Source organism: Centropristis striata, chromosome 8, assembly GCF_030273125.1.
Source record: "Centropristis striata isolate RG_2023a ecotype Rhode Island chromosome 8, C.striata_1.0, whole genome shotgun sequence".
In the NCBI taxonomy this organism is placed as follows: Eukaryota; Metazoa; Chordata; class Actinopteri; order Perciformes; family Serranidae; genus Centropristis; species Centropristis striata.
Window position 1 is genome coordinate 27868824 of NC_081524.1, and position 14710 is coordinate 27883533.

Sequence of the window (14710 nt, forward strand, 5' to 3'; positions counted from 1 at the left end):
ATGGAAAAAAATATTAGACCACCCTTTTTCTTCAATTTCTTGTTCATCATAATGCCTAGTACAACTGAAAGTACATTTGTTTGGACAAATATAATGATAACAACAAGCAGTACTGAACGAACAGTACACGCGTGTCGGGGCATGCTGCCGTCGGGGTGTGTGCGTTACAGGGGCCAGTCTATACCACCCCTATGAATTTCATTGCCTTAAGTGTTGTACCAAATATTAAATTAGACTGCCACCACAGTGCCACCTAGGGGCCGATCAATAAAACCTTAAAGGGTTATCCTCAGGAGGGCATTGACAATAATTGTACCAAGTTTTGTATAATAATGCACAAACTATCCCTTTAATCCTCATACAGTGTCTGAAGGAGGACTCTTAACTGATATGTATAAGTTAGAAGAGGCAGGTAGCCTCTTACATTTTATGTAACTTTATTTTCTACTCCACTACATTTTAAATATTGTACTTTTTACTTCTCTACATTTAGCTGACAGCTTTAATTACTTTTCAGGTCAAGATTTAAAATGAAAAACATGATACAATTAAAATGATTACCCATTTTTATAAATTAAACCACTTAAAAGTTTATTAGGTAGTTAAAATAAGCAGAGTGGAGTCATTTCACAGTGTGGTATTAGTATTTTTACTGAAGTAAAGGATCTGAATACTTCTTCCACCACTGTTCTTTTTACTTCTTTACTTTTTTCTTTTTTATTCTTTTATAATTTTTTTAATTTTTTATTGATTTATTTTTCCTTAATTTTTTATTTTTTTTTAATTAATTTTTTATTATTATAATTTTTTTCTGCACAATGCACATGCGCGGCCGCGTTGCGCTTCTGCGCATGCGCGGTCACGTTGCGTTACTGCGCATGCGTGGCCTTTCTGCGCATGCGCAGTAGCGCAACGAGGGCCGCGCAGTAGCGCAATGGGGCCGCGCATGCAGTAACGCAACGCAAAAATAAATAATAAAAATAAAAAAAATAAAAATTATATAAAAAATAAATCAATAAAAAAAAAATTAAAGAATAAAAAATTTAAAAGTAAAGAAGTAAAAAGGACAGTGGTGGAAGAAGTATTCAGATCCTTTACTTCAGTAAAAGTACTAATACCACACTGTGAAATGACTCCACTCCGCTTATTTTAACTACCTAATAAACTTTAAAGTGGTTTAATTTATAAAAATGGGTAATCATTTTAAATGTATCATGTTTTTCATTTTAAATCTTGACCTGAAAAGTAATTAAAGCTGTCAGCTAAATGTAGAGAAGTAAAAAGTACAATATTTGCCTCAAAATGTAGTGGAGTAGAAGTATAAATTTGCATAAAATGTACATGAAAGTACCTCAAAATTGTACTTTAAGTCCAGTACTTGAGTAAATGTACATAGTTACTTTCCACCATTGCTACCTGCCTCTTCTAACTTATACATATCAGTTAAGAGTCCTCCTTCAGACTTAAGGATTAAAGGGATAGTTTGTGCATTATTATACAAAACTTGTTGTTTTGTTGTTATTTAATAACTTGAGTATTCTTTGGGTTATCAAAATTATTTTAATAACTTTTTGTCATGAGGGTCCATAGATGCTGTGTGCAAAGTTTGGTGCAAAACGATGAAGCCTCGGAGGAGTTCGAAAAAGTAGGTTTGCGACATTTTCGCGAATTTGCGGAAAAAAAACTCTAGGCGAAAATGGGCGTGGCCTACATCACGAGATTCAGCAAAACTCAGTGAACGCGTGGATATAAGATTTTTGAGTGTTCAATGAAGTATGTGGGAGTTATTAGCCAAAACCCATTTTCCTTTATTATAGCGCCACCTAGTGGTGAAAATTCAGGATGACAATAGATTATAAAATTTTTCGCCTGGTGTGACTTATATTTTAAGTTTCATGAGTTTTGGGGTATGTTCAGGCAGTGAAAAATGCGATCATTTGGGACAAAGAATAAAAATAAAGAATCATTCGAAATACAATAGGGACCTCGCAGGTTGTTGCCTGCTCGGGCCCTAAAAATAGCTTAAAAATAGTTTAATTTAAGCCATTTTCCATGTTTTTCTTGATAATGATTTTGGTTATTATCAAGAAAACCATGGAAAATGGCTAGAAATCAGCTCTTAAATTTAACTCTTAGGAACTATTCTGTACCTTTGGTTGTAACAGGAATTAAAATAAACAAGAAATTGAAGAAAATGGGTGCTCTAATATTTTTTTCCATGACTGTATGATGCAGGAATATTTTCTTCAATCCAGTGTAACACAATAATAGAACAAGACTTTCATTTTTTAATGTTTTATTAAAATGTTTCTCTATTAATATATTATCCATTTACATACATTAAAGGCATTAGACATAAATCGTACACAGCGCTTAATAGCACAACAATATAAAAGGCAACAATAACATGTTTGCATCATGAGGGGTTGGCATTCACGTAAGGTTACAAAGAACAGTGTTTTTGTTAAACAAGTATGTTACATTATCTGTAAAAACACTTTGGTTGACAGCTGGTATCTCTAACTTCCATCAACATGTATATTATATTGCACTTAACATTGGCATGAGACATGGTAACTACATGGAGAATGTAAACACTAAGAGCTTACTGTGCAGAGTGAAACATTGCACACCGTTTTGATAGAAATGGAACAGATAAATTGTGTACTGTGCATTTCCATCTGCAACACTGTTTCATACTGACTGAATGAGCCCTGATTAAAGTAGGAGAACACACTGTTGGTCCGAGAAGGTTTATGATGACACAACTCTCATTTGTTTTAGTGTTCATTGTTGTATGTGTTCACTGAAATGTCTTAACCTGCATGTGTTTCTAGGATTAAAACAGATTCTAATCCCTCTGACTCTTCCTGTGGTTATATGAGTTTGTGCATCAGTAAAAATATATCTTTCAAAGGCATTTTCTAAGAATTCTGTACATCACTAAGGCTGAAATAAATTATTTTACCTCAACAGCTTTGCATAAATGTGTAGTTATCTTTTCAGAACTGAAGTACAGTGAATTTTAAGGCTTAATTTTTTTGTAACAAAAGGTCTAATCTTTTTTTTTGTAGCATAAATGCACAGTTGCATGTTACAATGCATTAGTGGAAACCGATGCGTAAGGCTTTATTCTTCACCATAGTGAACTTGCTGACAAACACTTTGGCGAAGGCGGGATCCACCAGGTAGCGGTAAGACTTGGTGACAGAGGGCGGCGGCTCGGCGAGCGTCACTGGGAGCTGCAGCTGGAGCGAGGCCGTGGACGGGGACAGGAACTGGGAGGCTCGCATCACGTAATCCACCAGCCGGCGATACTGCTGCTCTGACAGACGCTCACGAACACCGTCACCCTGAGGGAGCACAGACACATGTCAATACTCTGGCACTAATGAAGGTCAATCTGCTGCAGGTGGTGTCCATCCATGCAATCAAGGGCAGATGAGTGTTTTGGAAAGTTGTCATGCCAACCAAAAATTACAGAAGCTATAGTAATCTTCAACCAGACAGAAAGGAATAAGTGAAGGAACTGAACCAGTTGAGTTCATGCTGGTCAACACATTTGAACTCATGATGTAACAGTAAAGAGTGTGTTGTGTATGTTCACTTTCTGTAGCCTTGCTGGTGACTACAAGATCAGATTTTGTGACTTGTATGTCAGCCTAAACACAGGATGTACTTTTAATGTATCGTAAAACAAAACAATGAATGTTAATTATCACATTAGTGAAAGAAAATAACATGATTTTTGGGTTAAAAATACACTTTAATGTGTCATAAAATAACATGATGTATGTTAAAAATTAACACTTACGGTAAAAGGGATTAAGACAATTTTGAGTCAAAAGTGCACTAAGGTGGTGTCATAAAACAACACCAAGGGTGTCAAATATTCAACACTATTAAAGAGTTAAAAAATGAACACTTTTCAAAGTGTCATTTTAACTCAGGATCCGTGAGAATTATATAAACTCAGAAAAAGTGTTAAATTTAACACTCCTGATGTTGCTGTGTAGGTTCCTGTTCCTGAAAGATTCGATCGGTTCATGGTGGAGGGGTTTATATTAAGGCAACAATTAGTCATAGATTTTTTAGTTTTTAAATGAACAAAATGTTTCGGAAGATGTGAAAACATAATGTAGAAGTGTGCTCAAATATGCTTAATTAACCTTGAGTCACTTCTTTTGGACACATAAGTAAACTGTAAAAGAAAACATATCTGAAAGTAAGAAGTGATTAATCGAGATACATTTGACCTTAAACAAGGATGTTGTCTGCTTCAGGATAAAAAAAAAGGAGATTACATTTTTATTACATAATAATTTGTATCAGAAAAATACAATAACATCTCTATTTTATTATAGATGTGGTCCATAACGTTCTGACAATCAGCCCGTGTAAGCAGTGTATAAATGAAACAGTATTATTCCTCTTAGATTGATGTCCACATCATATTATTGTTTTCCACCATGAGATAACAGTGCAGCTCCATTACTTTGAACGTCTGAGTCTCACCTCTGTGTCGCTGGCTACTGTCTGCTGCTGTAAGGTGAGGCTGAGCTGGCCCTGCTGCCCTGGCTCCTGCTGACACTCCACCTGCAGAGGACAGGAGGTTTAACATTCACTCCACAGCAACACGGCTAAACAAAGAATCACTTCAGTGTTACAGGAGCTGTTTTTCAGCGTGCTGAGAAGTCTTTTTACTAATGTCAGTTACCTCTGTGATGGGGAAGGCCTGCTGCTGGGTGTCCTCGCTGAGGCTCACCACAAACAGCACTTCTGAGGTGAGGAGCAGACAGCCAGCATGTTCCTGACCTGACCCACTCACAATGGTCACCTCCAGGGCCATGTGCAGCTCCGGCCGCCCCAGAGACTGAAGCATCTTCCTGTAATTAGAGCAAAGCAAGGAGAGATGGACATTATAAACAAGTCATGACATACACATTTTGTTTTTTTATTTAGAGGGACATAAATCTTAAAGATAAAGGCTTTGTAGTTTTATGCTTAATCAAGACATGATTTAGGCAGCAACATTTCTTCTCCTGCGTGCGTAGATTATGTGCATACATAATGGCAGGCCTCTTAACTTCAGATATACACTTTCCCTATAAACACAAGACCACACAAGGTGCCCAGCTAACTTCAACACACACAAACAAGTGACCATACGTGTCTCTATACATCCTGTAATTTACATTCTGCATGTTCTCTGTGTGGTTCCTATTACACACATGTTCGATAGGAAAATATGTGTGCAGGAACTGAAGTCTTCAGTCATGTTTCTCTGACAGTGTGTTTACTTTGGAAGGCAGGTGTTCAAATTGCAGAACAGATGTTGAAGCAGCCACAGTAGGGACAGTTTGGTCTGTTCAGTGTTACTCTGCTCAAACAGTCTGACCCCTCAAGTGTCTGGGCTACCTGTAGTAGTAAAAATAATTGATGGATGCTTGATGGAAACCAGTTTGACCGCAATGCAGCATGAATAAAACCACAGGGGAGCATTATCTCAGCATTCATGTGCTTTTTTAAATCTTTTTTTCTTCTTCCTCTAACATTAGCACAACATACTGCTAACCCCTCGGGTGATGACAACTAAAGTGGAATGTCCTAAAGAAATATTGTATCTTAATTTTGGCTTTTTTCCTCATGGCAGTTGACAGCAGACACAGACTGCTATTAGAAGTAAATGTTTGATAGCTATGGAAACCAAACTAAATTGTGGAAAATTCATTAAAAAAATGCCATAAATGCTGTTTTCTACAGCTCCTGATAACCTTCTGAAGACAGAGGACTCTTATAAATTTTTATGATAATATTAAGTGCTCCACTGAGAGAGCATAGTGGAATCTTTGAAACACTCAGATCTGATGCACTGCTGTCGATACCACTGCCATACTTTTACAACGCAGGACCCAAAGGTAACCTTCTGCTTGGCAAAACATGCGACCTTTGTAAACGAAGCTCTCCCAAACTCCAAACCATTTCAGCACACAAAGGAAGGTGTTCCTCCATCTGATGGCACTGAGAAACATCTCTGGATAGACTCATAGTTAAACAACAAGAACAATTTCTAGCTGGCGGCTTTGGCAGAGTGCTTATAAAAACCTTTTAACACGGCTTGATGAGAACAAGCGAGGGCAGGCTGGCTACCATGTGTGGGATCAAGGTCAAACATTTTTCCAGTTTCCAGAGTTTTTTTTTTTTGGAAAGTGGGTAATGAACCCTCCAAGGTTTTTTTTAAACAAGACAGCAAAAATGATGAGAGGTAAAGGGGAAAAAAAACAGAAAGCCCATCCTGGAGAGACTCCAAGAAAAGCAAAGGCCAGAACACATGTCTCACTTCTAACAAAATCTGGACAAAAGTAAAGAAGGAGCCTGCAGAACAAATGAAAAGCTTGGAATGGCCAGGGGTCATACCAGACATATTTCAGGTGGCTGTTTGGGGCCTGAGCAGACTTCTCCTCTGTAGGCAGGTACAGTTGTTTGGGAAGTTGCCACAGTCCTGCTCCATGAAGGATCCCTGTTGGAAGAGACAGACATCAGTAAAACTGTCAGGTAGGTTTTGTCTCCAGTGTTGTGGATTACACACATGCATGTAAATATCATGAGAATTTACACTGGCTATTTTCACTTAAGACTTACTGCAAATGAGAGCTTGACTGATAAGGGAGTTTTGAAATCAATACCAACACCAAATTTAAAAAGGAAGAATTGACAAATTATCGATACGTTGAATAAAAATAGACCGTTTCTGTCTCAACTGCACTGATTTCGCAGCAATATGAAAATGCAAAGCTACCCAGAAACCTGCTTTCTTAGACTATGTAAAAACATTAGTACTGTTTGCTCAGCATCAGTAAATTGCCAATCATAAACAATAATAAAAAATCTTTATGACATTATTTCTAAATCCCCACAGGTACCATTTTCTGTTTTAATATGTTCTGTAAAAAAGCACATATTAAAAAGCACACACCCTGATACTAATGGATACCAATATGAAATCGGCCAACCAATATTTGGCTTGTGCTATTACAATCTGATAAACGGGACATTTGGTGTATACGTGTGCATTATTATAGATATACATTTCATACTCAGAGGGAAAAATAATCCAAACTCATGATTAGGGTGGCTCTGTGTGTACATGTCAGCCTGAGTTCATAACCCATGTGCGTGTGGTCAGTTTTCCTTCATCCCACTCTAGCTGTCAGCAGAGCAGCAGCAACAGCAGCAGCGGGCCAGTGAAGTCATCACGTAGTTAAAACTGAGCCATAAAGAACACAGTGAGATCCATTAATGATGTCACTGCAGCCGTACTCTGCAACGCTGCTCAACTCTGAGTTTGCAAATGTTTCTGTGTGTAGGTATATCCATGTGTTTCAAAAGACAGGATGGAGTTTTGACACAGAGTTGTCCAGCATATATTACCAACAGATAGAGAGAGTTTTTCTGTGCATGTTGTCAAAGTGAGCATGGATTTGTGTGCTGGTCAGTGTGTCTTGCAGCGCACATCTGTGTGCACTCACGAGCATCTCCATATGGATCAATGTTTATTTGCCTAAGCCTATATCTGTATGTGTGTGTGCATGTGTTTGTGCTCTGCTGAGCTCAGAGGGTCAGGTAGATCAGATCCAGACCCCGGGGAGTCATTACTCTTTCTAAGAGCCGTTAGCCTCGTTGGTAGTTTATGTGCTGTAGCCAAAACCTGCTAGCGCCAACACACCCCACCCTCTGACCCACCACCCCTATCTACTACCACCAATAAAACACAAACTAACTCCAAAGACAGAACTGCCTATGTATACTAGTGTTTGTGCATGTATGTTTAGGCCTGTGTGTATGTGCCAAATGGTCTTTCAGCAGTTCTCTATAAGGTCTTGCACTACTGAAGGCCTGGCCTAATAAACACTTGTGGCTACAGCCAAGAGGACAGCCAGGGGAGAAATTGTCCATCCACTGATGGATTTATGATTTTTTGACACACAAACTCTAAGATGTGTTTATTAGGATATTGTTGCCGATCTTGTTGGAAAATTGTACATGTGACCTATTTGTTGAGTTGTGTTAAATATATCTAAGACCTTGCTGCATGACCAAATCTCTCTTTACACTGTGTGAGAGTGATAATGTGTTTCTATGTTAGGGATTTAAAAGGAGCTTTTTTTCATTTTTTTGCAAATATTATTTACGGTAAATCACTTTAGGATAAATTAGCAAAACATTTCAAACACATATTCTGTGCTTAATTTTTCCCCACAAAATGATGTAGCTTGTGACCAGGTACAGCATCTTAAAAAAAAGCTTTGGTGCTATAGAGGGTATATCAGTTGATATCCAAAATTGATAAGTGATGTCAAGAATGAAAGAACAAAAAGCTCTAATTATGCTTTACTTGTTCTGTGTTTATAAACCATAGAAAAAAGGCAATTATAATAAACAAAACTTAATTTACTAAAATAAAAAAATAAAAAACAAAAACCCTACAGCACAGTGTCAGAAAAAGACACAAAAAACATGAATTCATTCAACATGCTGCTGTTTGACCATCTTGAACTCACCGTATCCAGTCTGGGACACCAGTTCAGCTGCTCCTCCGATGGGCTTCGTGAAAACGCCCACAATGCCTTTCCCCACTCCTGAGATGACCCCTTTGGCCTTGCTACCAGCTGAGCTCTGCAGCTCCCAGTTCCTTTGGAAGTTCTGCATGGGCTGGTCCACGATGCCTGCTATTGCTCCTAAAAGAACACGAGTTGTTGTTCTCTATTTTTGTGCTTTGTTCAACAAATACAACACGAGAGACGTACAGTTAGAAAATAGAAGATGCACACAGAATTCAAGGCATCTCTTGTAGACAAGGGAAAGCCCTCTTTGTGATTTCACTATAGCAAGCCATGGGAAACATTTCCACATACAGATTCCAAGGTATCATAAATGGGACTCAGACAGGAATCCAGACATGCTTTAGCTCTACAGAAAATATCTGACCCTTCGTTTCATGTATGTTGTGATCGACAGTGCATATCAGGAATTATAATCCGCTGTTACCCGCAGAGATGCGAGCAGCTGTGTGGTTTCAGTGACTATATGCCCTGGGTCTGTGTGTGTGTGTGTGTCTTGAGACATGAGTTTTACTGCCCTCTGAGTGTTTACTGAGTCCCTGCTGTGCTGTCTCCACAGCTCCGTCTCATAGCTCTCTACTGTGACTGTGACACCACAGTGTGTGTGCCTAATGCCAGTGGACAGCAGATGAAATGTGTGTGGGCAGAAAATGTTTCCATACATATCGAGTGACCTGGTGTCAAGGGAAAAGTGATCCTATATCAGGCTTATTTATGTAATAAAAAAAGATTGCTTACTTTTCACCTTGTGTGAGTGAGAACAAAATTGTATTGACGTCAACTATTTTCAGTCATCTGTGACAGTTCTCATCTAAAAGCACTTTTTGTTAAGATGACTAATAATGAAAAAGTGACTTACAGGATGAGGAACAGATTTGGACAATTCAACTAAATGCTGATATTAAGAGGTGTAATGACAAAAATATGATTGCAATGTGCTGCTGTGTTCTTGATTAGATATGTTCCAAAACCCTCAAATGATAAAATAACAGTTACATGAGATGCATTAGTGTCTGTGTGTGTATATCCCCACATACCTAACAAGCTAATGCCGAGTCGTGACAGCCCCTGTCTCAGTCCGTCCCCGAGGCTCTCCGGTAGCTGACGTCTCCACTCCTCCTGCCTGGTGTAGTGCTCTTCATCCAGAGACAGGCGGTCCATGTTCCTGGCCAGGCTCGTGGCCAAATTGGTGATGGATGTTAGCGTGCCTAAACACAAATGTGATATGTTCAAACTCAACGCTCAGTTGCAGAGAGTCAGCCATCTCTGCCAAAAAAACAAAACTGTTCCAAAAATGTGCTTGTCATCACTGTATGATGAAGATATAAAGTAAGCTATTATTAGTCTATTATTATTAGTTTCAAATACAAATGTGTGTGCCCAGAGATTATTTCTACTTGAAATAAACAAAAACATTATAAACTTCTGCATTACCTTTTGAGATATGTTTGACGAAGGAGGTGGTCCCTCTGGACACCCCGCTGACGAAGGCTCCAGGGCCGCGTGTCAGACCCTCATATGGCAGCCGGAAGAAGTCGGACACACCGTTTCCGATACTCCGCACCAGGCTGGCAGGACTGCCCAGGATCTCCAAAGACCCCACCACCCAACCTGAGACACAGCAAGAGCCACAGCACAAGAAAATGTCAAATAATACTTGTTATAACAATTAAACATGCACTTCATAGCACAGAGTTGCTATCCAACCTTTGAGTTTTATCTTTCAGTTAAGCTGTAAGCAAATGTCAAAGATTAAAAATAAATAAATTGTAACTGTATAATTTTTGGAGGTAGCCCCAATAGTGTTATAATACACAATTCTACAGACCCTACATACTGTATAACTCCACAGTGATTTTTTTGAATTGCTAAAATGGGTTTTGTATTCATTAAATAATACATGTGGAACACCTACTCTGAGGAGGAACATCCCACATACAGGCAAAAGCAGTTCTAAGAGTACAGATGTGTTATATTCTACAGAAGCCGGAAACGGAAATGCGTTTTCTCTTGATAATGAATTAGATAAAGTTAGGTTTTGAGGCTTAATTAGGCTGTTTTGAGGGAAGTGAAAGTTCAACAGAATGCAGCATAAACAAAATGTTTTACATCATTAGTTAACTACAAATGTCTACAAAACATAATGGGACTGTGCAGACTTCGGTTAAACAGTGTAGATATAAGGTCTGATGGAATCATATTGTGAAGAGACTGCATTCCACATGGCTACGTGATTATGGTGTCTGCAGGCAGCGTGAACCTACCTAATGTGTAAATGATGCACCTGGATGCAAGAATGAGATAAACACTGCCTACTGTATGTCCATGCCGGTAAAATTACACACAGAGCTGGGAACTGGCTGTGAGCTTTAGTTGTCAAGTAAGATGTGTGTGTGTGTATCTGTGAGACTGTCAACATGTCTTTGATTTGTGACAGGAGCTGATGTTGACTGTGTCAACAAAATAAGCAAGTGTGCAAGTCTGCGCCACGCTGACACACAAACCACGGTGAAGTCAACATGACAGGTAATCTACCTATCCACCTATTGGATATTTCTGCATACTGAGGTCCCTAAACAGTCTTGGAATTGTATATATTGGGTATGACTGGAAAGCTGAGACTGGATTCAATGTTCGCAATTGTGATGATGCTAGCTCCCTTAGTAACATTTCATTGTAGTGAGAGCATTTTTTGAAACTGAGAGATTGAAATTGTTTTGGGCCCACACCAATGATGAATGAAAATGAAAATATAAAGATTTCATTTCGAAAAAATTTTTGTCACAGCCACAGGGAGCCACTGCAGATGGCCTGAGCCACATGTGGCTCCGGAGCAGCAGGTTATCTAGCCCTGCTCTGGGATAATCACAGTCTCATTAAGCTTTACAACCACAAACTAGAGACCTGGAGCATTCAGAGGATGTATGGATTGAAGATTACATGGTACCCCCAAAATTACATGTGGCCCAAGCCTGCCCACCCATTGAAATAGTCAAGGACTGCCACTGCATACAAACCCAGTGAGTAAACTTTCACTATCCTCCACTGACTGCCGGACTCTCCAAATCTAAACATTTTACAGAATAACTTGTTTTTGTTGTGTTTTGACATCATGATTATATGTTCTGCATTGTTCGATCAGAGTTCTTTTCACGACAATAGCATTCACTCATACACACTCCTGCATGAACTAATAAATGAGCCACAGATAGATTTACAGCCTCCCACTATACCTCATCTCTCTCATTCAACCATAGAGTCCCCTTCAGATAGCATGGCTCATTGATATTTATGCACTGACAACTGGATCTCAAAAATCAAAAAGCCATTTCTCAACCCGCCGAACCCCGCTCTGCTCTTATTCTCTGTCAATTTGCACTTGAGTGATGGGCTCTAATGGTAGGAAACCAACTCCAGTGGGGCCTAGTGGTCGTTTCTACTTCACATGGTCTCCCAGTTGTGGTTTTGGTAAAGCATGAAGTCCTGACAGGAGCTGATGTTTACAGGGTTGAGTCATGCTTTTAAACACACATACATACATGGCTGTGTATGCATAGATAGTGCACTTCCTCTAATATCCATAAGTCTTTGCATGTGTGTGTACGTGGATTTATGCTTGCGGGTGTATGTGTGATCATAATACTGTACTTCCCAGTACTAATTAGACCCAGAATCCAATGCTTCCCGGTGCCCCTCACTCTATGATGACTCAGGAAGAGGAGAACGCGGTGAGGTGACGTGTTGAAATACGAGCAGAAATGAGGGCTCTAACGAGAGACAGCGGGAAGTGTTCGTCCAGAATGGTGATTTCTGATGTGGAAATGACTGGCTTAAATCAGAACATGTGTGGAGGCTTTGACTAGACAGGAGGACAACGCAGAGGAGAGGTATGGAGGCTTTATATGGCCTGATAAGTCAGACTCTGCCGTCCACAGATTATCCATAACGTCCTGCCTTCACACCATGAGTGAGCAGTAAAACCTAATGATAAAAGTGTAAATTATGACACAGAGAGAATATAAATCATTTTCGAGCCTTCAGTGATTTAGACTTAGCTTCCTGGAGCTGTACAGTTTTAGTTCTCTTTATGCTACAAAGCAATTGAAGCCCTTGGGTGCAATCATTTCAAAGCTCAACTCTCGACTTAGTGAGAATAAATTGTGGAATTTCTCACTTGAGCACACATCCTGTTATTTCTCTGTCCATATTTGCCTGTACCAAGTGCATATGATCCATAGAGCCTTTCTGATACAGATTGTAAAACTGTGTCCCTGCAGTGTGAAAATAAATTATTCTAGTGTCCACATATAACACACAAGGTGGCTTGAAGGACCATTTGCTGTATGGTGTAAGTTATGTGGCAGAAGGTGAATATGAAGCATTTGAAAGAGAAAGAACTTTCATCCTCTACCTACCAGCTCTGAAGAGGGCTCCTGCAGCATAGTGCATGGCTAAGGCGTGGACCAGCTGTCTGGCCGTGGTACACAGTGGACCTCTCTCAAACAGGGAGAAGGAGAGAGGAGTGTGGTCTGAAGCGATGTACAACTTCAGGGAGGCGTGGATGCTGACCAACAGGTTGACTGGATGGATGGTCAGCTTCTGCAGCCGTACAGGGTGGACCAACGCCTGCACCGACTGAAGCACCTGGAAGAAATGTACTAGTTTTTAGTTACGACACAAGTGACTAATGACCACAAGTTATACTAATGATTTCAACATCCTGTAACACACAGTGACTGAATATGGCTGAATATTATACAGCAAGAAATAATTTTCCGCCATGCACCAAAATTCTGTGACACACTGTCAACTACTCCTGACTTCAAAAGTATTATTTAAACATGAGATCGTATGAAGATGAAGACATGAAGGTACCATAAGAGGATTAAACATTTATAAAGCTGTGAAAAAAATCATGCCTCATATGTAAAAGATCTACTTGCTCTATTTTAGCAGTTTCATTTTACATCTCCCTCTCCACCCCTCCCTATATCATGAACATAATCTAAAAGCTGGAAAGCCGAAGATTAATTTCAGATGCAGTGCAAAATGGATTCCTTTCTCAACAACAGACATATCCCTTTTGTTCATTAATTAAACGCTAAATGAGCAGACCTTCTTTATTGACATGCTGATAATCTTAATATATGTCTGTCCTGAGGGGAAATCACCACTGTAGTAATAATGTAATGAGAGTGCAGAGACAAAACCACAAAACATTCAGCCTTCAGCCTAAACAAAAACATTACGTTATGAATAGTGCACCTGTTCTGGGAGGATTGGGGCTGATCCAGACTCTCTACTCCTCTGGATCTCTGCTGTGGCTGACATGGCACTGTCAGGGATGTAGGTGTGGAACAGGGTCTTAATGTAGTAAACAAAGGTGTCTTCAAGGTAGACTCTGGCAGGTTGGAGCTGGAAGGTGATCTGAGGAGAAACCACAATAAGCTGTTATGAAAACTGTTGAAGGATGTTATGAATAAACAGACTTGGAAACAACATTTACCCGGTCTCTTTAAGAGAGTTAAAGGTTATAATAAAATGTATCTTATAATTTGACAAATAAAAGAGAAATGTGAACCCAACCTCCTCTGCGGTGCATCTGTCTGCAGCCAGCGTCATATTCAGCTGCAGGAAACAAGAGCGTTTAAACTCCTCCAGGGCTTCAGGACACTCAGTGGGGTTGGCATCGCAGCTCCATGGACCCCCAGTCTCAGCTCCCCCTCTCTGATCCTGGCACAACAGCACGGGGAAGTGGAAACTAGCTCGGTTATACAGCTGGTTGTCCACTTGCAGATTGGAGCAGTAGAGCTCGATCAGAGAGGCGTCGGGCATCAGAGCCGAAATGGATGCTGCGCCCGTCTCAGGGTCGCCTGGAAGCCCCGGGGGCAGTGCGGTGGGTGCTGGAGCCAGGCTGAGGAGCAGCTTGGTCAATGTGAGTCTGAGCAGCTCCACGGATCCAGAGGGATTGGTGATGTCATCACTCAACACCACACTGGCTTCGCTGAGGAGGACTCTACAGGACAGCTTAGTAGACCTGAAACAAAACAGAAGTTATTAATGTGAAACTATTATAGGTTGAAATAAAT

The 14710-nt window shown here is 39.9% G+C and overlaps 1 protein-coding gene across 1 annotated transcript in view; it reads right to left on the reverse strand.

Annotated features, from left to right (window-relative positions):
- Positions 1 to 2994: 2994 nt before the first annotated feature.
- LOC131976529 (intermembrane lipid transfer protein VPS13B-like) overlaps positions 2995 to 14710 on the reverse strand; it is a 353761-nt gene continuing 342045 nt past the window's right edge. Inside the window, exons 59-68 of the mRNA XM_059339603.1 lie at positions 14208 to 14658; positions 13887 to 14048; positions 13037 to 13265; positions 10056 to 10232; positions 9659 to 9829; positions 8562 to 8738; positions 6418 to 6520; positions 4718 to 4886; positions 4516 to 4596; positions 2995 to 3353 (exon numbers count right to left, since the gene is read on the reverse strand). Coding sequence (XP_059195586.1) covers positions 3105 to 3353; positions 4516 to 4596; positions 4718 to 4886; positions 6418 to 6520; positions 8562 to 8738; positions 9659 to 9829; positions 10056 to 10232; positions 13037 to 13265; positions 13887 to 14048; positions 14208 to 14658 — 1969 coding nt within the window. The 3' untranslated portion in view covers positions 2995 to 3104. The remainder of the gene's footprint in view (positions 3354 to 4515; positions 4597 to 4717; positions 4887 to 6417; positions 6521 to 8561; positions 8739 to 9658; positions 9830 to 10055; positions 10233 to 13036; positions 13266 to 13886; positions 14049 to 14207; positions 14659 to 14710) is intronic.